At 45.9% G+C, this 27,487-nt stretch overlaps 5 protein-coding genes across 5 annotated transcripts; 4 read left to right on the plus strand and 1 right to left on the minus strand.

Annotated features, from left to right (window-relative positions):
* Positions 1-73: 73 nt before the first annotated feature.
* PADG_03951 (CMGC/SRPK protein kinase) lies at positions 74-1,686 on the minus strand (the record flags this gene model as incomplete). The annotated part of the gene is made up of 6 exons (XM_010760949.1): positions 74-279; positions 356-524; positions 599-717; positions 795-986; positions 1,058-1,386; positions 1,439-1,686. 6 exons carry the CDS (start codon positions 1,684-1,686, stop codon positions 74-76), a joined length of 1,263 nt encoding a protein of 420 aa, XP_010759251.1.
* Positions 1,687-3,127: 1,441 nt separating this feature from the next.
* On the plus strand, positions 3,128-7,865 carry PADG_03952 (uncharacterized protein; the record flags this gene model as incomplete). The annotated part of the gene is made up of 5 exons (XM_010760950.1): positions 3,128-3,161; positions 3,227-3,399; positions 3,480-6,681; positions 6,740-7,197; positions 7,263-7,865. The coding sequence occupies 5 exons, from the start codon at positions 3,128-3,130 to the stop codon at positions 7,863-7,865; spliced, it is 4,470 nt and encodes a 1,489-aa protein (XP_010759252.1).
* A 598-nt stretch (positions 7,866-8,463) lies between these two features.
* PADG_03953 (uncharacterized protein) lies at positions 8,464-14,276 on the plus strand (the record flags this gene model as incomplete). The annotated part of the gene is made up of 5 exons (XM_010760951.1): positions 8,464-11,631; positions 11,654-13,402; positions 13,464-13,666; positions 13,739-13,812; positions 13,867-14,276. The coding sequence occupies 5 exons, from the start codon at positions 8,464-8,466 to the stop codon at positions 14,274-14,276; spliced, it is 5,604 nt and encodes a 1,867-aa protein (XP_010759253.1).
* A 2,710-nt stretch (positions 14,277-16,986) lies between these two features.
* Positions 16,987-19,806, plus strand: PADG_03955 (uncharacterized protein; the record flags this gene model as incomplete). The annotated part of the gene is made up of 9 exons (XM_010760952.1): positions 16,987-17,165; positions 17,326-17,335; positions 17,409-17,418; positions 17,481-17,512; positions 17,582-17,702; positions 17,781-18,439; positions 18,512-18,694; positions 18,746-19,315; positions 19,387-19,806. 9 exons carry the CDS (start codon positions 16,987-16,989, stop codon positions 19,804-19,806), a joined length of 2,184 nt encoding a protein of 727 aa, XP_010759254.1.
* A 2,185-nt stretch (positions 19,807-21,991) lies between these two features.
* PADG_03956 (uncharacterized protein) lies at positions 21,992-25,823 on the plus strand (the record flags this gene model as incomplete). Its single annotated transcript, XM_010761357.1, has 3 exons — positions 21,992-24,489; positions 24,574-25,180; positions 25,263-25,823. 3 exons carry the CDS (start codon positions 21,992-21,994, stop codon positions 25,821-25,823), a joined length of 3,666 nt encoding a protein of 1,221 aa, XP_010759659.1.
* Positions 25,824-27,487: the final 1,664 nt, after the last annotated feature.

Genomic DNA, 27,487 nt, shown 5'->3' on the forward strand with positions numbered 1-27,487 from the left:
AAGTATGTCTGGAAGATCAGACTTATTGTGATTAAAGCCAGAGAAGACCCGTCCAATGATGGTTTCCAGGGCATTACAGCTTGAGCCATTCATGCTGCAGTAGATCAGCGGCCGAGAGTCGAAAATCTGGATTAATTGTAAGCATCCCCTTCAGGAAATCAATGAAAATAGGAACTTCAGAATCGGGCATGTCGTCTGGCTTCAAAAAGGGCTTAGTTGGTCCATTTATAAGTAATTCAAAGGTCGTAGGTTTCAAATTCGGAATTCTTCGAAGATCTCCTAGGAGACGTCGGCATTAGCACAAGGAGGCCAACATCCCGACATTCTTACGCCCGAACTACTCAAAGAGATATACCATTTTCGCAGAAGAAGTCTGCTGTCCGAGTTCCCTTCTCGAGAAGTTCAGTGGGAAATGGGCCAAGGGCCTCGATTGTTCTTGCTAGACGGTCGTCATCCGCCGTCCAGGAACCATCCTCCGACGCTTTCCCAGAGAAAAGAATTATTCCTTGGATAAATTCCATGATCTATTGCCAAGGAATGAAAACCATAAGTAATCACAGAATAAGTACGTAATAACGCAGGCTTATGCAATACTAACGAGACATCCGAGGGTCCATATATCAACTTTGGTGTCCCAGGGAGCGCCTATTGTCACTTCAGGTGCTCTCAGAGCTGGTGATTGAATCAAATGTGTGAGATATTTGTGTCTCCAAGTTGCTAGGTGGTAGATCAGTCTATCTGAATTTGCGGGAAATGGGAAGTAAAAGGGTTAGGAAAAGATATCGGTTGCTAACCTAAACCAAAGTCGATTATTTTGATGCAAGGTTCTTTCATTTCAGCTGTAAGAGGCGTCTTGATAATTTCGCGGAGGGGCAATTCAGCGCCAGACTGAGTATCTGTCCGTGGGGAAACTTCTAACAGATGCCGTGAAATTGCCGTGTCTGAGTTTTCCAGTGCTACAAGTATGTTTTTTGGATGTATATCTGCTCACAGAGCACGTGTAAATATCAGCCTGCGGAAACAAGTAGAATATCTCATATGTCATTCATAGCCATACCGGTATGGATGATGTTGCATTCGTTATGAAGAAAGTCAAGTCCAAGTAAGAGCTGCCGTGCAATTGTTTTCACCACTCCCACAGGCAGTCTGCCATCTTCATATTTGGAGCATTGATGATACAAATGATGGCCTAGGACATCGAACACAAAGAAGGCATGGTCCCCATTTGGACCCGTATGTATGAATTGGTCCAGAGCACGTATTACGAAATAGCGGCCTGTGTGCTTGCTTCGTTTAGAGATGTCCGTGATTTTAGAAAGAATATCTCGCTCAGATCCCCCGTAGCAATTGGCTCTAAGCGCTTTAATCGCCACATACCTCTGACTCCTGATGTATTCGTTAGTCTATGCAGTTAACAAGGACAATATTAACTTCTTACTTGAAATCGCGGGCAAGCCAGACTGTGGAGTACTGGCCATAGCCGAGTTTCCTCAATATTCGGTATCTGCCAGCGTCAAAGGTATCTCCAAGTGAAACAGGATGGAAACCGCCTGCTCCGTAGGAGTTGGGCTCTTCGCCGACAGCATGAGAACTAAGCTGGTTTAATAGTATTTGTTGGTAACCTGAGCGAAACAACTGCGGGAAATGAGCTCCGGATGTTATGTATTGGGGCTTTATGCGACGCATTGTCTTTAAGATGAGGGACTAGTCAAAGAAAAACGGAATCTTTGATGATGTGAGGGACACAGAGGATGGTTGTAACACAAGCAGCTGTCGTAAATCTTCAAATTGGTCACCAACGCTGGCAGCTCAACGTCATAAATTTCCACGAGGCTTTCCACAAGGCCTTACTTATTGCTCCAGCTGTCATAATAAGTCAGGTTCCGGACTGTGCCTTACCACCAATAGACGATAATCCATTCCTTCATGTCTTTTCTCGCATTTATTGCTGCTAGTTGACTTAAGTTTCATTCACGTTCATGGAATCGTCACCAAGCCCGCTGTGTGGTGTTAGCAACTAAGGTCTCGCATACAAACGCAATGCTAACTATTAAAATCCGTCTGCTTTGGAGCTTTATTGCTGTGCACAGTCGATATGAAAACAACTTGCAGAGTTGTGACCTGCACTCATCAGATCTCACATAAATAAAGGTAATTAAACTCTATTTCATTCAACTAGTTCTCACTTTTAAACTCTAACTGAAAATCAGCATTTATTTATCAATCAGCATTAATTCTTATAAAATCTTAAAAAAAACTACTTTTATAACGCCAGTAAAAAAAATATTAAGTCTTATTTATTAATAATATTTCCATTTCTGTAGTAGAAGAAGATTTGATTTTTCTCAGTTACAAAATAATTCATAATTATATAAATAAAAGTTGTAATTTTACATTAAATATGAAAAGGCTTTTTATTATAGCTTAAACTGTATTAAACTTTAAATATTAATTGATTCTCAATATAACATTAATTCTCATTAAATAATCTATATAATCATTCTAAAAAGAAAGATTATTTACATTGTACAAAGTATTAACTATTAATCAAACTAGTCAATAATTCAATCAATTGATGAATTGAAAAATAATTAAGAAAGTAAAAATAGTTTCAAACTACAACACAGAAGTATTGTGTGAGACCAGGTATTTTAAGTGCACACGCATACCTGGGCATATGAGCTGCCATTTGCTCCATCGGACTGATAATTCAAACTGGAAAGCAACTACATTTCAGGATAAGGCGTATTTTCTTCTTCTTCTTTTTTTTTTTTTTTTTTTGGGGGGGGGGGGGGTTATAGGTCTTTCATCTTAGGATAGATAAAGCTAGCTCATGGAGGGCAATCATGCCATGCTTTCATCCAAGTATCTCCACCGTTGGTTGCACGCAGGTTGGCGGATTATATAAAAGCGGGCAGTTACAATCAACGGGCGGAACTAACTCGGAAAAATGTGCTGTTCCGGCTATCACCACGTGATATCACGATAAGCACCAGTCCCCGAGAAAGTGATAGCTCGGCGTATATAATATCCATTGGAACTGCTGACTCCCGCTTTTTACGGTCGGGCTTCCTGTACTGTTCTCCAAATGGCGCAGAGGAGCATATTGTAGCGGACCATTCTTGCCATGTCTATTATTATAGACGAAGTTGTTGCGTCAGGTACGCCCAATTCGCTGAAATCAAACTTCTTGGAGCTGGAACTAAAGCTGTGCAACCCCTTTCAGGACCGGTCCCGGAAACTCTTCACGCTCTCTTCACGAAAGGAGAGGCACCAGACATAATCCGAGAACATCCAGGGAAACGGCGCAAACTAGATGAAGCACAGCCTAGCTATGAGGACATCGCAGCCAATCTTCTATCCTCATACCTAACGGTGGCGCGTTTCGACTTGAAAATTGTAAGAGCTCGGATGAATATGTGTAATTGATTGGGCTATTGTGTCCATTTCGCAGACTGACTCTGCTCTTTCCATTCTAGAGATTTTCTTCTTCCTCACTTAGCAGCGGCTCTATCTCGTCAAAACGTGGGAGTGATAATCAGAGGAAAGTTCCTGTTTTTATCAAGCGAGCCCGCTTTGTTGGCACGTCCTTCGAGTCGAGTGCGCGACAATGCCACCTCCGTATTGCTACCAACCAGAGAGATATCGTACTTGACAAAACACTGGATTGTAGCACATGTCGAATTGACCTCGCAATACCGGGATTTCTCCCTTCAATTTATCGCTCTCGCTCAAAATTCCCGGTTGCATGTTATATGTCAACGTTGAGGAAGGCTGAGTCAGATGAGCTTTCATTTATACTTGAAACGAAGATCCTTTGGAAAGATTCCATAAAGTTTGAGAGAATAAGCAATGATGCCCTACTACCTTTTTCGCGTTATCTACCGCAAAACCCACAAGAACCGCCGGTTAAAACACAATTTTCGCATGGCCGGTCGATAAAAGAGTGTTCCTGGAGCCCTAGTGAGTTCTATGAGAGCGTTCATGTTCCCTTGAAAACTTTAGATTTACCGTCAAGCGCCCTATCGAACTCATTACAATGTCAACTTTTCCCTTTCCAGCGGAGAGCAGTCAGGTGGATGTTGGAGAGGGAAGGGATGGAAATTCTCCCAGATGGCGAAATACGGGTTCGGCCACCCTCTTTGAGTCCAGGTCTTCCAGATTCGTTTGAACAGATAAAAGATGCTGATGGTCGAACCTGCTATGCTAGCCATCTTTTTCGAATTTTAACGACAGATCTTAGGAATTGGATCCCTGTGGAACGGACCCTCAGGGGGGGTATCCTTGCTGAAGATATGGGCCTTGGTAAAACGGTAGAAATAATCGCATTAATTTGCATGAACAGGAGGCCTGCCCCACCTGGCGGATTTCCAGTTCTGCGACAATGGCCTACGCTAACAGAGTCTGGTGCCACCTTGATCGTCACTCCGCCCACTATACTTAAACAATGGCAACAAGAGATTTCATCGCATGCACCAAGTCTCCGCTGTATTTATTATGAAGGCCTCAACCGTACAAAAATGGGCAATGAGGAATTAGTGGTAGATCTGGCTTCGTGCGATGTTGTCCTCACGACTTATAACGTCCTGCAGAGAGAAGTTCATTTTGCTGAGGAACCTCCTAAACGCTCGTTGCGGCATAAAAAGAAAGTGTTGCCACGAAAATCTCCTCTCGTTCAGATTTCTTGGTGGCGAGTCTGTATAGATGAGGCTCAAATGATCGAAAGCAGAGTTACCAATGCAGCAAAAGTGGCTAGAATTATACCCAGACATAATGCATGGGCAGTTACCGGCACACCCCTACGAAAGGATATGGACGATGTGCTTGGACTATTGCTCTTTTTACATTATTACCCGTTATGCAATTCCTTGGATACATGGATCCGGTTATACGGGAATCACAAATCCCTTTTCAAGACAATCATTGGCCGGATTGTCTTGCGACATAACAAAACTATGGTTCGCGATGAATTGCATCTACCACCTCAGAAACGCATCGTCATCACTATCCCCTTCACAGCGGTTGAAGAGCAACATTACGATCAACTCTTTGAACAAATGTGTGATGAATGTGGTGTTGACAGATCAGGAGCTCCATCTACGGATGAATGGGACCCGGATTCAAAGTCCCTCATTGAAAAGATGAGCCATTGGTTGAGAAGGCTTCGTCAAGCATGCTTGCACCCGGAACTTGGTGGCGACGGTCGCAAAACCCTTGGCGCAAATAGTGGTCCTCTTCGCTCGGTTGCTGAGGTTCTCGAAGTGATGATTGACCAAAACGAAGCCCGAATCCGTACGGAAGAACGATCACTTCTTCTGTCTCAAATTCGCCGTGGCCAGCTCTTGGAGAATGCTGGTAGGCCAAGAGAAGCGTTGAATATATGGCAAAAGGCTTTGGTGTTGGCAGAGACTAATGTTCACGAGTCCCGAACTCAACTTGAAAATGAACGCAAGAAAGAGCAGAGTGCCAAGCTCAACGGGGTCCACAATATATCGGACGATGAAGACGATATTGACGAAGGAAAAGGAGAGAAGAATTCTGGTCTTGGGGCTTATCGCCTTCGCATTCGAAATGCCCTGGAAATTCAGCATATTTGCAAATTCTTCATTGCAAATGCGTACTTCCAGATCAAAACTAATACAGAGCTTACAAATCCGGATTCGGAAGAATTCATTGCCCTCGAAAAGCTCGAGGAAGAGAATTACGAGGCGGCAAAGCTCATTCGAAAAGATATGCTAGCCGAGATGGATCGTAGGGTTAATCGATATATCAAGCAGGTTCAAGTAAAGGTATATAACAACGACCTTGTACATATCCCTAAGATGTCTGTAAGGCTTGATATCAGTGGCATGGAAAGTCGACGGATACTCGACAAACTTGAGAATTTTTGTGACGCCGTCAATAACCTTACTCTTCAATACACTAAATGGCGCAATCACATCGTTAAACTACTTTTGAAACCGCTGATAGATGAAGATGACAATGCCAAACTGGAGGGCGATGAATACGAATCTTCCACAAAACACCAGGATGAAATGTATGTTTACATGGAGGCGTTGCAAACCCTGTTCGCTGACTATCATGACGCGCTCACCGGTCAAACGAACCTTCTAGTAGCAAATGAGGTCAAGCTAGGTTTGAATCGTGCACGGGATGGAAATGGACCAGCGCCTGAACTTTATATCTCTGTCATGAAAATGCGCGAGAATTTGAAAATCCCCAAAGATCTTGGTTCTCTGCGCGGGATTATTGGTGAATTGCGCAGCCTTATGGTCTCTATCGAATGGCAGGAAGCTCGAGGCAGTGCTCGAGCCCACGCTGAACTCGGTATACTTAACCGTATCCTACAGGACTCAAGTCAGACATCATCGGAACACTCAAAGATATCTTCAAATTTGGAGAAGGAGGTGGAGCTTTTCCGCAATTTACTAAACCATCGTCTAGAATACTACAGACAACTGCAACATATATCAGATACTGTCGCCCCTTACGACGAAGAAAGCAGGGGAAAGCCTCTTAACGTTGCTCTCTTTGACAGCAAGCTCGAGTTTGAACACAATATACAAGCGAAGATATCAGCATTCAAATCCAAATACCGTTATCTCATTCATTTGCGAGATGAGGCTGGGGCGGATGAGTCAACAAGGATTTGCATTATATGTCAATCAACTTTTGAAATTGGTAAATCCATCCCCATCTCTTCATGCATCGTGTGCTTCAGACTAAGTTTTCAATGCAGGTGTGTTGACTGTCTGCGGTCACAAATATTGCAAGGACTGTTTGCGATTCTGGTGGCGTCAACATCGAACTTGCCCGATGTGTAAGATACACTTAAAGTCAAACGACTTCCATCAAATCACATACAAACCTACGGAGTTGGTTGCACAGGAAGAAAAGTCCACCGATCACTTTGTACCTGACAACCTCACGAAAAATTCGATATATTCCGATATCAGTTCCGGTGTGCTGAAGGAAATTAGAAACATTGAGATCGGAGGTTCCTTCGGCACCAAAGTCGATAATCTGGCTCGTCATTTGATCTGGCTACGGCAACATGATCCGGGTGCGAAATCCATTGTATTTTCACAGTATAAACCTTTCCTGGGGATTCTTGCGCGTGCCTTTTCCCACTTCAAGATTGGATTTAGCAGCATTGATTATCATGATGGAACCGAGAGATTTAAACGCGACCCTTCTGTAAGAAACCACTTCTGACTTTCCTCTTACCTATCGTCCAATATATCTTCTGACTTCCTTTTCAGATTGAATGTTTTCTTCTTCATGCAAAAGCTCATTCTTCGGGTCTTAACCTTGTTAATGCCACTCATGTATTTCTTTGTGAGCCCCTGATCAATACCGCAATAGAGCTCCAAGCCATTGCGCGTGTCCATCGTATCGGACAACACCGCGAAACGACAGTTTGGATGTATCTCGTGTCTGATTCGGTCGAAGAGTCAATATATGATATTTCTGTCTCTCGTCGCCTAGATCACATCTCACGCAAGAGAAAGGAAGAGGAGAATGCTTATAACCACGTTTCAAGGATGGGTGAAGGAGAAGAGACTACAAGCGAATCTATGGAGACGGTAATTGAGGCGGCCAACTCTCTTGAGCTGCAGGATGCGAATCTGGGCAATTTAATGGCAGGGACTGCGGCTGAAGGGGAGAGGGTTCCAGAAGGCGATCTATGGCAATGCTTGTTTGCGAAGACTAGTAGAGGAAAGTCAACAGGGAATGGCGGGAATACTGAAGCCCTGCAGAACGAAGTCAACCGACTCTTGAGAGCTGAAGCTGCGGAAGGGAGAATTGAGGAAGCCGTTAATGGGGAGGTTCTAACCAATGGTGATACAAGTGCTGACTTGTGAAGACCGTTTTTTAACAAGACTGCTTCCCATTTCAAGCCATACAAAAAATACCTGGTAGATTTGTCATGAGCCAGCCCTACGATGGTGCAACCAACGGGCAGTTTCTTTATATATACATATATATATATATATACCTCTTCCATATATTACGATTTTGATGACATTGTGGATATGTTTTGTGCAAGTGGTGAATATGCCATAGTTTCATTTTCAAGTATTATGCTATACAAACGCTTCCCTTCCCTCGCTAGAAACTGATGACTTCGTCGGGTCCGGCGTTGTTCCTTGCTGACCAATCAAGACATCCAACTGGCTGCCGGAAATATGATATTCCTTTCCGCTCGGCCAATCACTTCGGCTTTCACTTCATCTCGAGAGGAACCAATACATATACAAGAGAAACCATCTTTGCTTTGTCCACGCCAACATGACTGCCTACCCCCAAAAAGTGGATTTATAACCTTCAGCTTCCCCTTCACTGACTGAACAGAGGCCTTTCTTTAATTCTCTTCTAATCTTCTAAATTTCAGAGCATTTTTCATTCTCACATAAAAGCCTCCGCCCTTTGATAATTAATCTTTTGGCCTGAACTTCCATCATGTCTAAGCCAGATGAAGCTCGGGAACTAAGTCTTATATCCAAAGTCGAGCTCAGAATTGCTCTTGCAGATAGTGATTCCAAGCTTCAATCTCTCCTCCAGACATACCTCGCTCCACTCCTCCTCAAACTAGCTTCTGAAAGTCTTGCAGTACGCAATAAAGTTATCGCCATCTGCCAACATATCAACACGAGAATCCAACCACCATCAATTACCCTTCCAGTTGCAGTGCTGCTGAAACAGTTTAAAGACGTTAAAACTCCGCTGGTGCGCCATTTTGATCTAATCTATATCAAACATGGACTTGATCGGATCACCGCTAATGAGCGACTTGAGCTTATCCCAGTTCTGATCCAGGGGATCGCTGAAATTGATGGTCCAGTGTCTGCTTCCTCGCAGGGTTCTATAGTATTCAATCTGCTATTGAGATTGTTACCGTTACTGAAGTTGCCTCAGAGGGGCAGTGAGGAGGATCTAGCGCTGAGGACGAAGCTAGGTATTTCCGACGCAGATGCTGCTTTCTTGGAGAAGTGGTTTGGTAAACTCTTGCTTTTGGTGCCTGGTGCAAAAGATGCTACGAGATGTCCCGCCCTTACTCCTTCAGAGTACAGGTTTGTAAATAGGGACGCGTCGCCTGATGAGACATGGAATCCTTCAGTTGCTGGCGGCCTTAATCTAACCGAGACAAAAGTTGCGGTTGCGAAGTTCTTGGCCAGCGGGGCTTTTACAGATTTTGAGCGCTTTACAGCAGCTGTTATAGCCTCCGCTGACCCGAATAGTCGACTTTCTGACGTTGGAGAAGATATACTAAAACGCTTTCAACCGGATCTGGAGAGAGCGGAGATTGTGGATGAGCTATTTGGCCTCTACTTTGGAACTAAGGGCCCGGAAGGTGCTCCTCCAGCAAGACCGGCCTTACAAGCTAAGATTCTTGGATTTCTAAGCAAATCAGTGAAGGCTACTACCGAACCGGAGCGGATTAATCGGCTTCTTGACTCAGGACTCTTGTCGAATGATGATACAGCGGCAAAAGGCCTCGAAGCATCGAAGCTCCGAAGCCAGATATTTACTTTCGTCACATGGATTGCCCGTATGGGCTCTGCTGCAGACTTAAACGTCGTTGCACCCCGCTCCATCGAGGGTTTAATGAACTTTGTTTCTTACCAGGGATGGCCCGACCCCAACACCAACACCAATGCGCAAAAGCTTAGTCCTTCAGAGCTTAGCCTTCGAAGTCTTGCGTACGAGACTATCGGCGTTCTCGCGCCGAAAATCCAACGGGCTTCACAGAATGATGAGGGGAAGGTTTTCGATCTCGTCCTTCTCCGATGGCTGTTTACGTCACTAAGTTCTGACTCTGCAAGCGGCCAGATTTTTGTGAGCATCGAGCAAGCCCTGGGAGGTATCTTGAACGCTATTGCAAGTAACGCGGATGAGTATCTTCAAAGCCAAATCCGTCCGCTTTTGATTCATTATATGAATGCGGAACCAGATACGCTAGACTCTGACACAGGATTCCATATTGTACGAAGTACGAGATTTGCTGCCGTGCGGTTTGCAAATCGATGTCTGCCTTATTGGGATGTGCAAGCACGGTGGATAGATTTGATGGCCATTGGCGGGGAGTCAGGAGGAAGATATGAAATTATAGAAGAGGGTCAGAAAGGTCTTGATCCGTACTGGTATAGGATGCTTAATCCTCCCAAGGATAGGAGCTGGGTAATGTCAACATCTCCAAATTCCGACATTGATCCTCGATATAGATTTCCTCAGTTTACGGAATTAGTACGCTCTCTCTTTGGGGATCCTGGCGATGACGTCGAAATGGATGATGGAGCCATTTCCATCCCCGCCAGATTTGCTGCCAACTATATCAATTCATTTGCCCCGGCTATTACATTTGTTCGCAATATCCTCCTTTCCGAATCACTCCAAGTTGCTGAGTCGCCCTTGAGCGTAGAGCCAGACTGGGAACACCGTCTTGACGCAATCATCTCCACAAAGGAAGATGCAAGGAAGAGTCTCAAAAAATATCTTATACAATGCGACAAGGAGGCGACTCTTCGGTTTTTGAAGGCCTCTCTCGCTGGCCTCCTCTGGAAGAATGGCCAAGGCTTAGGCCGCTGTGGAATCCATTTTGTTGAGGTCTGCAGTCTCGCATCGGATGAACTTCTTTCTCCGATTGCTAATCATGCCTCGTTGCTTAAAGATTCGATACTGTCGAATAACGTCGCATCGCAGGATGTAGCAGCCCAGGCATTTGGTATTTTAGCTTCTCACGTGGACTATCCAACATCACAGATTCAGCAGTTATTCGATTCATTTGCCCTTTTGATTGAGTCTTGGAGAGCTGCAGTTGGCCAGGGTGTAAATCATTGCAGAGGTGCATTAATCGGTCTAACCCAACTTCTGTCTCGCTTATCTTTTCGAGGGAGAACGGGGGTTATATCTGAAACACAGATCCCAAGATTTGTAGAGACTACCCTGGATATTTTGCACAATTCAAGAGATCTGGCGCTCAAAGAGGCTGCCCAAATTTCAATCGGACAGCTGAGTCTCTCATCCCTTTTGCAACCATTATCTTTTCCTGGAGACGATACCAATGAGGCCGCGAAGAAAGTTATAGATAAGATTCTAGAGGATGCAAAGAAGGAGAAAGGAACAGCAATTCTGAGTTTGGGGCGCCTGTCGCTAGTTCTTCCCAAAGACGAAACCGAATCCTCTCCGTTTAAACATTTGCTGAATTCCCTCTATGATCTTCATGAAGTCCGACGACCAGAAGTTCAATTTTCCGTCGGAGAAGCTTTGTGCACCGTTGCAGTTGGATGGTCGTCGAAAGCACTTATTACCGCTTTCGACGTAGATGCAGCTTGGCCAAATTCAGATATACCGTCACATATCCTTTCAGATATGCTTGATAAAATTATTATCGATTGTAAGGCGTCGAAACCGTCATTGAGGAAAGCATCTGTCATCTGGCTTCTCTGCTTGATCCAATACTGCGGACAGTTTTCGCAAGTACAAGACCGTCTGCGGAAATGCCAGGCTACTTTTGTATGGCTCTTGTCTGACCGAGATGAAATCGTTCAGGAGACAGGGTCCAGAGGCTTGAGTCTGGTATATGAGATGGGCAGCCAGGAGCTTAAAGATGACTTGGTTCGGGATCTGGTACGATCCTTTACCATGGAAGGCTCAAACCTCGGAGGCGGCAAAATTTCCTCTGATACAGAGCTGTTCGAACCCGGTGCGCTCCCTACAGGTGACGGATCAGTTACAACTTATAAGGATATCATTGGACTTGCATCCGAAGTCGGAGATCCAAGCCTCGTCTATCGATTTATGTCCCCTTGCTTCCAATAATGCGATCTGGTCAAGTCGTGCAGCGTTTGGCAGATTTGGACTCAGCAATGTTCTTTCTGATTCAAACTTCAACGGATACCTTGCGCAAAATCCTAAACTGTATCCCAAGCTATATCGATACAGATTCGACCCCAACACCAATGTGCAGCGATCAATGAACGATATTTGGAATGCTCTGGTTAAAGATTCTAATGTTGTGATCGACTCAAATTTCGATGCCATTATGGATGACCTGCTAAAAAGTATCATGACTGGTAGAGAGTGGAGGGTGCGGCAGGCAAGCTGTGCAGCAATCGCTGACCTAATTCAAGGACGGTCTGTTGAGAAGTACGAAAAATATCTTGGCGATATCCTTACCAAAGCGTTCAAAGTTCTGGACGATATCAAGGCGACAGTGCGCCAAGCTGCCCTAAGACTCTGCCAGGTTCTCACAAATATCGTTATTCGAGCTTTGGAGTCTAGTGATGCCGATTCGAAACGGGCAAGGGTCATGTTAAAGCATATTATTCCGTTTCTCCTCAGCCGTGAGGGTATGGAGTCCGCCGCAGAAGATGTACAAGTTTATGCCATAACAACATTAACGAAGATAATCAAGAAAAGCCCCAGAAAAACACTGCGCCCCTTCGTACCTCAAATATTAGAAAGATTTCTTGCATCGTTAAGTTCGCTCGAACCTCAAGCTGTCAATTACGTTCATCTCAACGCTGATAAGTATGGCTTGACCGGGCATGATATTGATAAGATGAGGCTATCAGCGATTCGTACATCTCCGATGATGGAAGCCATTGAACTCTATCTTCTCGAGTCACTCGATGAAGAAAGCATGAAGAAAGTGGCAGATAGGCTGGAAGATGTGCTACGATCAGCAATTGGCCTACCATCCAAAGTTGGCGTCAGCCGTGTACTAGCGATTCTCAGTTCGAAGGCTTTTCTATTTCGCCCACATGCGGACCGCTTTGTTCAACTGATGCGGAAATATGTTCTTGACCGGAACGATACCATTAGTGCTTCATACAGCTCTTCCTTGGGGTACCTCATGCGATTGGCAACAGATGAACAGGTGCTGAAAACTATTGACTGTGCAAAATCGTTATACTTTGATGCCGACGAGACATCTCACCGCGTCATCTCCGGGGAGATCTTACATTCTATTTCAAAGCTGGCAAATGACCGTATCGCAGCATTTTCGGCTGCCTTCCTCCCATTTATCTTTGTTGCTATGCATGATACGGACGAGCAGGTCAGGGATCTTTTTTCAAAAACGTGGAATGATAACGTCAGCGGATCACGCGCCGTATCACTCTATCTTCAGGAAATTCTGGTGATTATTTCTAGCCACCTCGACTCTCTGCGCTGGGCCATTAAGCACACTTCTGCCCTTGCCATTGCAAAGGTGACTTCAACACTAGACGACAACATTGATCTCGAAACCTCGGAGCGTATTTGGCCAATTATCGAAAAGGCCGTTTCAGGAAAGACTTGGGAAGGAAAGGAGACGGTACTGGAAGGGTTCGTTAAATTTTCGCGCAATTCAAAAGCTTCATTAGGCCAGCAGAGCGATATTCGTGATCAATCGAAGGTTAGTTGTATCGTTCATGGGTTCTCTTTATCCACCGTACATTCTAACCGCCGCTATGCAGGCTATTGTGGTAAGAGAGGCCCAGCGAAACAATCCTGCTTATAGGCCCCATGCACTCAAATCTCTTGGTGAATTTGCGAAAATTTGGAATGAGTTAGACCTCATGCCTGAAGCTATAAGAATTGTTTCCCAGGTGGTTGAGGATCTGGCCGACGATTCCAAAGAAAAAATGCAAGTAGACACGGGAAACGGTAGTGCTTCAAAGTGAGTATAGCATAGTGGACGAGCTGAGGCATTGTATATATGTATTTGCTCTTGATCTAATTCGTTTTCTAGGGTCGAGACACAAACACTTGCTGCGGGTGTAGAGTGCATTTTCAACTGCCTTAATCCCTCAATTCCTATTTCTGGTATGCTAGAATCAGACATTCACGAAAGGCTTGTCTTCGCTAATTTATGTGCAGCATTCACCCAATATCTATCTCAAATACCTCCGATTATCGGCAAGGCTGTTACATACGGTGGCAGGACTGTCTACAACGTTGAGTACGAGGGGCTCAATACGGTTTTCGGAAATCTCACGAACGCCATTTCAAATCCTGACTTTGAGATAGTTACTGGAGAGCCAAACAAAGGTCTTCAAACTGCATTGTTATCTCTAGCTGACCAACTCTTATTCCGTGATCTTGACCTGTGTGTGGAAAACACGAGGCATAGTCGTGCTCAGGCAGCTCTTGCATACATACAGGCATGCAATGGACTTAAAATTAAAGTTACCCAAGAACAATGCCAGCAGGTTCAAGGGTGGCTAGCAGTCGAACGATCCGTCCAGGTCCAGACTGTCCTGCGCCAAGCACTAGGGGAGATCTCGTAAAGATCTCCTTCAGGCATGTTAAATGCTGGAAATGGATTAGATTGCAGAGTGGGTCGAATTTGGCGGGTATTATAAGGAAAATGAAGGGAGAATGAAGCGAATCTCAACTCACCATTCCACAATTATCTAACTAAACTTCCTTATTTGGAAGAGCAGGATATCTTTCGACATGCAGTGCATGCAGCATCGACGGTGGACTTATATGATAGCATGGCTATTATTTCTTCTTCCCCTTGTACCTGGCATGCCACACATATGCAGACTGACCATGGCCCAAGGGCAGGTTAGTTTATCGTTTGTGCGAGCTCCCACTAAGATCTTTAGAGAGCGGAAGGAATATGAATAGGGCTGACATGCTAAACTAGTTGGATTGCCAGAAAACTCAGTGGCATAACTTTGAAGTTGCATTACATGGGAAGTAATTCGGCAAGCACCAGCCACACGGCGCTACATTTGCGTTACCCAAAAAAATGAAAAGTGGTATAGAGACCCCCCCCCGTACTTTATCAATGTCGGGGAGCAACTGTACGGCACACGTCATTTGTGTCATGGCGAGTGTGCACACGAAAGAAAAATATCCTCAGGATGTCAATTATTGTTCAATAGGAGCGCAAATTTATATTTCTGTAACTTGTTAAGCATGAACATTATCATGTTAAGCTTGCATGCTTGTATGTTTGCCTATTCCCACGGGGGTAATTGAGCAATGTGACTTCATGTACGAATATCGGTTTCCGTGAAATTATACTGCACGGCCAAACCAACAAGTTAAATTGGAGGGTTCAAAGCAAGGAAAGATCATCATAAATACTGGCAGCGTTCTTTTCCCCTCAACGCCAAAATGCATCACTGTCCAGACGTTATTGGTGTTTCTTGTGGAACAAGTTAGCTGCAGCCACGAACCATTTCGTTTCCACATTCAATTTATTCTCACGTGCCTCCTGCAACCTGATCCGAGGTTCAATCATACAAGGCAAAAGAAGATTGAAATTCGAAGCCAATATAATTGCAGAGCGGTATGAGCGGCAGGGAAGGTAACAATAGCCAACAAGCCATTCATGCAAGCCCGATGTTGCCCTATGCACATTGCACAATGGTGCAAGACAATCAAAGCTGCATACTGCGGGGACATTCTAGAAGGAATCCAGAAGCTTTTAGTGCAGATGACAAGATGCCATCTGGTCAATTCAGCCGATGAAAATAAGCATTATATTGGACAGATCTCTGCCAACGACGTCGGTCCGGTCGGGCTTGTTCGCAGTGAGAACACCGTCACACCTGGTATTCCGAGCGGGCTGTTTTGGCTGATGGCTTGGTGCTGACTGCCTGCGCTAGTCTATGCATCCCAGTCTATAAGATGGTCAAAGAATGGGAATTTTGTCAGCGGATGATCGGACACCCGTCGGCGATGACGCAAAACCCTCAAAAAGGCGGGCTAACTTTCTTTTTCTGCCACAAATTTTTGCTTATCCCTCCATCACCCCCACTCCAGATGCTTCGAATTTTTTCTAGGGCTACAGTAGAACAGCCCGTTCGACGATCCGGGGGACTCCATGGGCCATTGGATGGCTTGGATATTCCTGTCAGCTAAGGGCACGTCGGGAATCATAACGACGGACTGTTTCTTAGTATTATTATTCCGGAGATGTCACTAACACAGATCTCCCGGGTCTACAGGCAGGGTAGAAAGTTTCTGCGAGCATCAAGACATGCAGATAGATTTTTTTTTCCAACCTAATGCTCAGACCTATTGATAGCTCGTCCCTGGCATGATTTTTTTTTTTTTTTTTTTCTTTCTGTCCTTTTTTAACATCTCTGCTACGTTATGCTGCTTCTGGTACTGTGACTGTTTCTCATGCGGCTGGGACTTACAGGGAGCAGCTACGACATTGGTATAACACTGCCCATTCTCTCCAGAAATTAGTGTGCACAGGATGGGTGATGTTTTTACATTTATATCTTCCTATCTCTCTCTGCCTGATAACGCTGATGCAGTAGCTGCAGACCACTTCTCAAATCTTTTACTGAAGTCACAACAGAAGCCCCTTGCGTATTTTTATTTTATTTTCTTATTTCTTCTTTGATGATTATTTCTTTTTACGTTGTGAAACAAATTCTTGTTTCACTCTTCTCTTCCCCTTACTTGGTTGTTGTCAAAGCTTTCCACACTCATATACATCTGCAGGAGTTTTATCTTCAGTCGTTGGTGCGGTCAAACCCTTGCCCTCCAACCTACCCATATACAAATATACCCACTACTCTTCCAAGACATAAATCTCATAGATTTGCTCCATCGCTACAGAAATCCAAGAAGAACAGGTGATTCGATACGTCCTTTTCTGATAACCACCACCACCACCAAAAAAAAAAAAAAAAAGAAAAAAAGAAAAAAAAAGGGGGGGGGGCCGAGTGATATCAGGGTGATAAAATTGTGCCCTTTGCATTTCAGTGATATGCATATTGAATTTGTCATTTCATCCCTCTCACCATTCTCTCCCGGGGCTTCTCAGAGACGCTCCCTTTGCTAATTCTTCTTTGCTCTTTTTTGATCTTCTTCTAAACCTTACACTGAATTTTTTACTTCGATTACCCGATCTCGCTGGCGGGAAAGGAAATAAAGAAACAAAAGTGATAAAAAAAAGAGGGAATACCTAAGGCAAATAGTAGCATACATACATGAGAGCAAATTTTTCGATTCTGGCTTGTCATTATGCCAGATCGACGCACGAATCCTTCACCAAAGCACGCTGCACCCTTACCACTAATTGCACCAAAAGATAGTGCACCTATATCAACTGGTTCGGGGGAAGTATTGGAAAAGAGCGACTACCCGAAGGTGAAAATGCCTGTTCGTGTCCGATTGCCGCCCAGATCTAGGACTGGGTGCTGGTGAGTGACCTTTTCCTGGTCTATTATTGAACATGAGCTCAGGATCATCTTTCTCTGGAAATCCTTTTTTTTTTTCATTTCATTTTCATTTTCATTTTCACTTAGCGGGGTTTAGGGAATTTTACATACGTTTCTGACGCTGTGTGTTCGCTCCACTTAGGACGTGTAGGGTGAGTTATATTTCGTCATAGCAAAACTTGGGAAGCTGGTATTGCTGCTAACTACGCGCCTTGTATCACAAAGAGTCGCAAAGGTAAGTGTTTCTCAATCTCATTATAATTCCAATAGAAGCAGGTTACTGATTGCGTCTTCTAGTAAAATGCGACGAGGGACATCCTACTTGTGGTGTAAGTGGCTCAGCATGAAGAGACTGACGGTGTATAAAGCATCATCCTCATATTGAAACTTCATCTTAGCAATGCTCGAGGCTCGGACATGAATGCGATTATAGCCCAAGGCTATCCTTTAGGGATGATACGTTTAGAATCAAACAGCGCATGCCAGGTGTCTCCACTACTGGAAATGCAGTCTGGGATTGTATGTTATATGACATCTTCTAGCCCGCATGCTTTCCTTTTGAGCCAAATCACAGGGCTAAGTGCTAACTACTGATAGTAACATCACCGACCTTGACCGCAAGCAGCCCCAATCCATCAGCCGGAGGAGATAATTTACCTCCATTTGCCTCTCTGACTTCGGATTTGGAACGAGAGATGAAAGCAGAAGCATATTCCCCCGGAACTTATCATGTTGTTGTGAACCCCGAGAGTTTTTCTTCTTTGCCTGAATATTCCGACACTACAGATATTATATCTGTGTCTGGCTATCCCAGATCCGGGGATGATAATGGTGTCATGGACAGAGAGGGGAAGAGAACCATAAGACACAACAGGGGTAGTTCTACTCTAACAGAAAGAGGAGATCCAAATGTGGTCATTCTCTCAAAATTCGAAGACTCTATTCCAATTTCATCCCCCGGCCATTGGAGGACCAACACAAGGCCATCTCCCTCAACTTCCAGCATATGTAATTTCAAATTCCCAACCAAATTTGCTGATGAGATCCCTGTTCATGACCTCGTGGAATCATTTAACCACACATACATAGATACAACAGATCAGTACGGGGAAGACACGAGGCTACTTCTGCATTTTCGCAAGGTTGTCTGGAGCCATCTTGTGCAAAATGCTTCTCGTTGTGATCCTCCTCCCGGAGAAGTTCACAATGTTCCTGGATCCGACATCTTTGAGCGGGAAGCGGTCACGTTCCGTCCAGTAAGATAGTTGTGCCCCAAGCGATTTTGCTTTTTGACGTTCCTCAGCCAAAATTCTAACTTTTCTTTATAGTTATTCCACGCCATGATGGCCGTTTCTGCTCTGAGCCTTTCCCACCAAGAGCAAGGCCAGAGCATTGCCGCACTTCAACATTATCAGGAAACTCTCCCCTTCTTACAAAGTAGCATGCGATGCCATGAGGATCTTTCGTCGGATGGAGTATTTCTAACCCATTTCTTGCTACTGATTTACGAGGTAAATGCGCACTCATTCATGTCTGAAACTATTACTAAAGATAAATATCAGATTGCTGCAGCGGAACCGGGAGGGTCCAATCTCTGGTCCCACCATCTTGAACGGTTGTTACGAATCTTCCTTATGCGGCACGAGGTTTTTAAGACAGAAAAATTCCCCTTCGTTATTTGGTGGGTATGTTATATTGATTTATATGCTCTATTCAGCGGCACGGGAACTGGAGAATTTCTCAGGGCCGCTTTGAAAGCCGACATGCTTCCTTCTCCCAAATTCCATCTCTACCCCCTTGGCCGGGATGGGACGAGCATCATATATTCGGAGGAAGAAAATAGTCTCCCAGCAATTTTACAGCTTAACCATGATATCTTCGTCCTGACAGCGAGGTTGGGACTTCTAGCATCGGAGTGCCGGCCATCAAGTTCCTACGCAAATGTAGCAGCTATCAACAATTCTAACCCAAGTAGTTCTCATTGCTTCCCGCCGCACATGACTGGAAATAGAGATAAACGCCTTTTTCAAATCCAACAAGCCCTGCAGCACCTATGGCGTACTTCCAATGCAACTATCCTGGAGCAGCAGATGGATTTGTTACCCAGTCGATCAAAGGAATTACTTCAACATGTATGTTGATCCCAAATTCATTTCCACCCATGCCAAAAATATGTGGATACATTTAACACCCGCTCCAATAGTCCACAACCCTGTTCCATGCCACCTTCATCTATTCACACACAAGCATGTGGCCAAACCAATGTATTGAAAACGGAGGTGAACCGGCGCTCGAAATCTCCCAAAGAACCGCCGCCATCCTCCATGTCGCCACCCGCATCGTGCAGGCCGGCCGTTTCGATCTGCGTTTCATTGTTTTCCCATTGTTTATGGTGGGAGTGGCCTCCTCTTCTCCCTCACAGAAGATGTTGGTGCTGGATCTGCTTTCTAGCATCGAGGGAAACGAGTCCGTCGGCCGCAACGTGACAACCACGAGACATGTGCTGCAGATCGTGCATCAGCGACAGAACGATGGGTATATGCAGAAGGGACATGCGCTGGATGTGGATTGGGTCGAGATTATGGTTGAGCAAGGATTGCAGATGGTAAATTTTGGGCTATAAATTAAAAAAGGAAGCATGATAATGATGAGTTCCTCTTTTTGTTTAATTCTTAATCCAATTTCCCCTTTATTTTCCGTGTCTGTATGCCTTTGTTTATTGGGTGATATCTTTGACAATTTTTGACTTCTCTCTGCTTTCATATATCTGCCTTCCCTACTCTTATTTTGTTGCCCCTCGCAGCATCGAAACCATCCTTTTCACCCTTCCCGTTGTCTTCTGTCAGTGTCAACTAGGCCTCTGCTTAGCTCCCGTTTCTCGTCGTTCAGCTTAATACCCTTTTGTTCTCATTCAGACTTCTTAATCAACTGCAGCGTTGGAGTTTTTGGAATGATTTGTCCCATGGCAAATTCAATACCCTTCTCGTTCATGGATTTATGTTCTCATCCGGACCTGAGCCTCCGACTGTTGTTGGGGCTGTAACTTACTTTCCTGACAGTCTGGGTAGCATCCGCAATATTGGAAACAATATTTCATCATGTCAGAGAATAATTTGCATCGTTTAAATTGCTTCCTAGCCATCATCACGAGATATATAAGTTGATCTCGTTTGAGAATGGAAGCAACCCATATCACCCCATCATGCAACGTTCGAGTTGCTGCTTCATTCCCCCCAATGGAAATTTGTCCCCTTCAGTTCTTGGCGGCAGTTGCGTGGCTCTCCCTGTTGTTGGCGGCAAGGCAGGGTGGAAGCAGTCCTACGCTTTCTAGGATCAATATCTTAGTTACTTTAACTGCTGAATGTGTCCAATGGCTGCGTACGTGTCGAAGGCACCCCATTCATGAGGAGAGAAATAGCAAACATAGCTCTGTCATCCCTGAATTGAAGGCTGTACTCGTTACCAGATAACCGGACATGCTTCTGCAATAGTAACAGGTAACTAGCCGCCCACCCAAGCCTCAGAAAAATTTTCATTGAAATGGGACAAGTACAGCTTTTTCCAAGTTCCGCGTCGAAAGTGATTCATATCCCAGTTCTTTAATGGCCGCACATACTGCTCCGAATGGTGTGGGATTTGGGGTAGTTACAGTATTAGTTAGTTGCCCTGAAGAACTCTTGCAGATGTGTGATCCCGCTACATAGCATCGCCGCAGAGCCTCCCAAGCTCATACCGGCCAATGGCAAGCAACAAATAAGTCTTGACAGCTCAAGCGCTGGCATAGGACATCACATCACAATATCCTTCGGCGCTTAACAGAGTGCCTTGGGGTGATTGGGGGTACGTGATTGGCTGCGGTTTGGATCTTGTTAAGGCTTGTGTGGTATGGTCAGGTACGGTCAGGTACGGTCAATACAGAACCATACACTCCAGGTACGGCGCAGCCCAACCATGGGACTGAGCGGGAGGGGCCCATAGAATCGTGGGTGTGGGGATGGCATAATAAACAAGTTAAAGTCAGGGCACATTAAGGGGTGACTACGGACTACGTATGTTTGCGCTGCACATACGTACATGTGCGTGATTTTATATTCGTTGATAATTTTTTACTCTTTTAATTGCCAGAGCTATTTACATCAGTTCTGGACACAACTGGATCTTGATGCCCAAAAACCCTTTAACGATGTCCAACACAATTGCCCTTGTCGCCCCAGCGACCTAACAGGGCTTCGAGACGGTACGAGCGTGTATGGAGACGCCAATGGGCTGCGGACTACCCCATTTCTGTGGGTCTTGTCATTGCGGCCAAGGGTATTAGCCATACCATCCATACAGCCATACACCCTCCACCTTCAACCTCGCCGGCTTCATCTTCTCCTTCTCCTCCTCCTTCTCCTTTTCTTCTTCTTTCTCCCATCTCCTCTATTTCAGATAAGATATCCTCTTCTTCATGCGAAAGAGAGCGTCTTCCCTATCCAACCGGGTTCACAACTTTTCATTTTGTGTTTTGATATCTCGGAGTCTAATCTCTTCCCCCCCATTCTATTCTCGATCCGCAACCAACCACTTGCCCTGGAGGTCGCATGCTTCATTCCCCACTTCTCTTGCCCCCCCTCCCTTGCGCAAACTTCCCTCACCACCAGCTTTTAAGCGTCAGGGCTACCAGTACAACCAACACAACTACCATACTGCAGCAATCCTCGCTGTGCGCACTGCTAAAAATAACCACCTGACGCTGCTTCCCGAAACTCTCAGATCCAGAGCTTGAAGCATCCATACTTAAAAGTGCTTGGCGGATAGGACAAGGGATGGCCATGAATCGCTATGGCAAGGACAAAAACGACGAAATGTTTCTCACTTCTCCATCTGCCCGTGATCCCCCAACTGTCTCTCCTTTGAGAATTGTTAAACGAGATACCCCTTCCCCCGGCCCAGCTGCTGGCCAAGCTGCCGATAAAACCACTCATCCCTCAACTTTCAGTCTACCTCCGCAGAAACCCCTTCCATATCCCGACAACAGGCCCCGGCCACATCAGGTTCATTCTTTTAACTCTCCGAATCCTAGACCCCCGTATCCTGACGACGGCCCGTCACCCAATATAAAACAATCGCCAAAACCTTCTTCTCCTCTCTATTCTAGCTCAGGGAGGTCAAGTCCCGCTGAAATACCTCGGTCGCTACGATCACGGGAGAGACGAGATTCTAAAGCAGCTACGTCAAGCCTTGCGGAGCGGAGAGGAAAGTCGGTCCCAGAATCGCCGGTGCCGCAGACATCAGATAAAGAAGGCCTGTTTCAAAAACCTCCTCAGCGCGATTCTGCGGGAGACGGCACTACCGCAGGAATGCCGGAACAGAGGAGAAGGACTTCTACGGAAGTAAACCCATTCCCCGACTATCACCAACAACACTGGTCTTCTCCAAACAATCATGCGACTTCTTCATCTTCGAATTTAGCAGCCCCCCAGACAACTCACTCGGTAAATCGTCTGGGTTCTACCGCTTCAACCTCAACTACAAAGGCGCAGCGCGGTTCTCCCCCTCCACCAGAAACACCAATTGTTCCTCCAGGTCTCTCGGATATTGAGTCTCGATACGCTGCAGCAGGAATTGCGGGCACTTCCACTTTGAGTAATATACAAGCTCAAAGTGCTGCTGCACAGCAACGTACCCAACAGTATGCCACTCCTCAGTCGAATCACCATTTGGCACAACCCCAGAACCCAGTTCCAAGGCCCTGGACTCCCACTGAACTTCCAGGAAGTCAGCCACATGGCCCACCAACCGTATATCAAGGTCCTGTTCCCACATCCTCACCTCCTTCACAAGTTTCAGGTGCGGTGAACTATCCGCCACAGGCGAACACTGCTGCTTACCCTCATAATCCACTTGAAGAAGATTTTCAGAGAATGAACATGACTGCTTCTCCTCCTCCAGCATATTCGAGCCTAGGTGGGCCTGGTTATGGCCCCGCGCATGGAAGCTATCCCAATGAAAAGCAGGGCATTACCGCTCCTACTCATCCCGCTTCACTGAACGCGATCACCATTGGTTTTATGACACCTTCCGCCCTGCCGCCGCCTTCCAATACTCCTCCCGTTCCTAATTTACAGCAGGTTCACCCCGCATTTGCAAAGGACCCTAGACTGGTAGATCCTCGCGCATCACAACCAAGTATCCAAAATGGGCATCCTGGTCTTCATCCCACTCCTAGTAACGCATCTCCTGCTCCTACTGGACCCCCACCCGCTTCTCCACCTCCACTTCCCGAAGGCTGGATCGCGCACCTAGATCCCAACTCAGGGCAATACTACTACATTCATCTTCCCACTCAATCAACTCAGTGGGAATTCCCAAAAGGACCTACTCCTCTCAACCTAAATGAGCCAATGTCACCTGGAGTTAGCACGTTCGGCGGACACCCGATCGCATCTCCAGGCCTTTCAGTCTTTGGGCCTAATCCAATGGCTTCACCGTCGCTTTCCACCTTCGGCAATCCACTGGGATCACCCGGTCTCCCAATGACACCTGGATATGAGGGCGGTGTGATGAGTATGAATTCTGGTTTTACTGGTCCCCCACCCGCAAGTGGTGTTGAGCTGTATAAGGTCACACCAACTAATGGTGTCTATTTTGGCCCCTATCTACGCTATACAAACATGGACATGGAACGTGGACTCTGGCTAGGTTCAATCCTATTGGTAACGGATGCACCCCAGCCGCCAACCATCCATATACATCAGAGCGTCGACCTATCTCCCAATCCGCGACAGCTCAAAGCAGCCCCTATTTCAACTCACCAGCGTTGGACGTTTTACAAATACAGCATTGATCTCACTATGGAAGAATACCCTTGCAAATGGACATACGCGATCACATCACACCTCGGATGCACAAGATACGAGTTCCTGGTCGCTGGTCGGAATGAAACGAACTGGCGCTTCATTGCAACCTCCGGAAACGATTTCTCTCTTAACGTGAGCGCAAATGAGAGGGCTCGTCTGGGTGGCGCCGGGTACCTGTGGAAAGATATCATGCAGAAACATACGGATTGCGGCGGGTTTCATGTCCACCTCGGACTTGGAAGCCAGATCAATGCAGACCGGATCTGGAAGGAGATACCTTCTCTCAAGCAGTGGCTTATTATCAGTGGCAAAGAACAGAGGAAAAATGCAGTGTGGACCGCTGCACATGAGGAAGATGTCACTCACGCGTACTTCCATTATTATACAAGTCACTTTGATCAGCCACATATTCGAGAAGCGTTTGCCCAAATTCCCCATATATTGCAGGTTGATGATCATGATATGTAAGTTTTTCATTCCTGGACGAATTCAATAAATTGTCGGGATTTTTCATTCTGAGGTTTGCTTGCTGATATGGCTCCTTTCAGCTTTGACGGATTCGGTTCTTATCCGGACTATATGCAATTCTCAAATATGTTTAAAAACATCGGTAGAGTAGGCATCGAGATGTACCTCCTGTTCCAACATCATGCCACCCAAGAAATCTTGCGACACGTGAACAACGATATAGATCTTTTCAGCATAACTGGAACCGGCTGGCATTTTGTCAAATACCTTGGCCCTGCCATAGCCGTGGTAGGAGCCGATTGCCGTTCTGAAAGAAATCCTCACCAGGTCATGGCTGGTCCGACGTACCAAGGTCTTTTCCCAAAAGTTGCAATGCTCCCGCCAAGTGTCCAACATTGCATCTGGATGATTTCCGTCCCTCTCATCTACCCACGGTTAGAATCCACGGAGCATTTCGCGCAGACCATAGCGACTGGCAAGAAGGCTGTCACTGGAGCGTACAATGTTCTTGGAAAAGTGACTAGTTCTGTTGCTGGTGTTGTGGGAGCCAAAGGTGCCGTAGGATCGGGGTTTGAGTCCGTGAAGAGGGCTGTAGGGAAGTCTGGGTTGATGGGCAGTGTCTTAAGCCCGTTTGGTGAAATTGAGATCCTCGATGAGCTTAGGGATCAGTGGACGGATAAATCGAAAGTAAGTGAATTTTTCACCGCGAACGTTAATAATCGTTGCGAACCTGTGTGAACTCTTTTCTTACTACCCCGCCAACTCCCAGGACCTTGAGCGAACATACCTCATCCGCACCCTACAAGGAATCGCCCATCAAAAGAGCATCCGAATGACCTTCCTCTCCGGAGCCGTCAATTGCTGCGGTGCCGGCCTCGTCCACGACCCTTCCCACCCAACCGACCACAAGACAATGTATCAGTTCATCTCGTCCTCTGTCGTTAACACACCTCCGGCCTCCTACGTCATGAAACTGCTTCACAGCAACAACAAACCCCTCTACTTGCCTGCCAACGGCCAACGAGCCGTCGCCGGTGTCACCACAGACACAAAGGAAGACATGATGGAAATCTTCCCCACTGACGTAATGGGACAACCCCGCGAGCACAAGAAACTCATGGGCCGGCGCAACTATGTTGCCTTCGTCGGATACGACCCGGAAAATGTCCAGACCAATTATGGCTTAATGAGTCCTACAACTACGACGCGATCAACCACCTTTCCGAAATTGAGTCTTGCGGTGGATTTCTTAGTGCAAGGAGATGGCGCGTATGGGAATGTGGTTAAGTATGGGCCAGTTATTGTGCCAAGTTTGGAATTGGGGAGATAGATCATCTGAAAGTTGGTGGGTGAGTCGCTTTCGGGAGATATGGCGAGAACGCCAATGAAAAATGTCACATGTGCAGGATCACTTTATGATATTTAGGGATATATTTTTGATATATACTTTGATTTAGTTTTGGACAGATATGAGAGGTTCTCTTAGAAAAGGGCAGGGTATACTTGCATTTAAAGGCCCTGGATTCATCGTTCATCCTCTCTCTTCTCATTTACCTTTTTCGGTTTTGGTAAGAAAGATTTCTTGTTGGACTTCAAGATGCACCCATACATATATATACAGATATTATTTTGTGATCTTGTTTATAATTTACGATTTCCATTTTTATTTTTATTTTTATTTTTTCATACATCTCAAATATCATCCATGGGTTGATCTGTTTCTCCGATATTTTCTAATTTTACTACGGGAGCTTCCAAAGATTGAAATAACCTTAAACTTATCACATGACCCTTGAACATCACCTAAGGTCGCGGGACATTATAAATGTCACACGAGAACACAAGCACCGGAAACGCTACAAGCATAATTCAGTCAAACATCTTAATCAATCCTGATCACATCCCTATAAGCTCTCTCCCATCCCCTCAGGCAGCAAGCCTGATGGCGTGCCGACGCAGCGCTGCCAGCGCGCCCAGCCCCCCAACACCACCGAACGCGTCCCGAGCCTTGACGCGCATCTGCTCCCCCATACGCCGTCCACCCAAGAGACCCCATCTCCTCACCCCAATCGCCCGCCGCACATGTGAACTGAATGACATGGAGCCTCCAAGCTCCCCTACACCAGCAGGCAGCTCAAAGAGCAGAAATGTCGCACCAATACGTCTCAACCTACGTGGCCCGATGGCTAGCGATCTCCTAGCCGCCCACGAGGCTGAGGCACAGAAATCCCATGCAGAAGCACTAGCTGCTGCAAATATGCTTGATCGGATTGAAGAAGACCTAGATATCATGAAGGCAAAAGGCCTATCAAGGGCACTGGCCCTTGGAGCCGCCGTGAAGGCGTTAGTCAAGGACTGGTACAATGGAAGTCTAGAAACAGCTAAGCAGTCCACCACAATCAAGCCTGCTGGCTCCACTGGTGCAAATGATGCAAGTGCTCCTACCTATGCAAAGACAGCTGCAGACAGCACCAATGCAACAAAAACACCAGCAACTGTACTGCAGAAACCCCTGCTTAGGAATAACCCCAGAGAAGGAAAAACACCACGAATCCTCGCGCGCCTGCCTTCAGATCATCTAGCTCGCAAAGCAAGCCCAATTGCTACTCTTAGAAAGCTGAAGGCTGAACTCCCGGGGCCTTTGGCAGCAGCCATCACAGCAGTTCAAGCCATCCCCACAGGCATTGCCATCATTCCTAGAAGCTTGCAAGACATGGAGGCCCTGCTAGCCCAAAAGAATGTTTTAGCAGCCACTCTCACCAATGCTCAGATAGAGAAGGAAGAACATTGGATCACCTGCCTGATTCCTGGGCTGCCCATGGAGATTAGTGACTATGATGGTGGAACTCTGCGTCTCTCAGCAGAATCCATGACAGAAGAATTCACACTCCAAACCAGAATCAAGCCTGTCCAGAGTCGCTGGGCAAAAATACACCCTGGAAACCCAACAGCCACCCTTATATTACACTTTTCACAAGAGACAGCAGTAAACCT

The sequence above is a fragment of the Paracoccidioides brasiliensis genome (assembly GCF_000150735.1).
Source record: "Paracoccidioides brasiliensis Pb18 unplaced genomic scaffold supercont2.4, whole genome shotgun sequence".
Classification (NCBI taxonomy): Eukaryota; Fungi; Ascomycota; class Eurotiomycetes; order Onygenales; family Ajellomycetaceae; genus Paracoccidioides; species Paracoccidioides brasiliensis.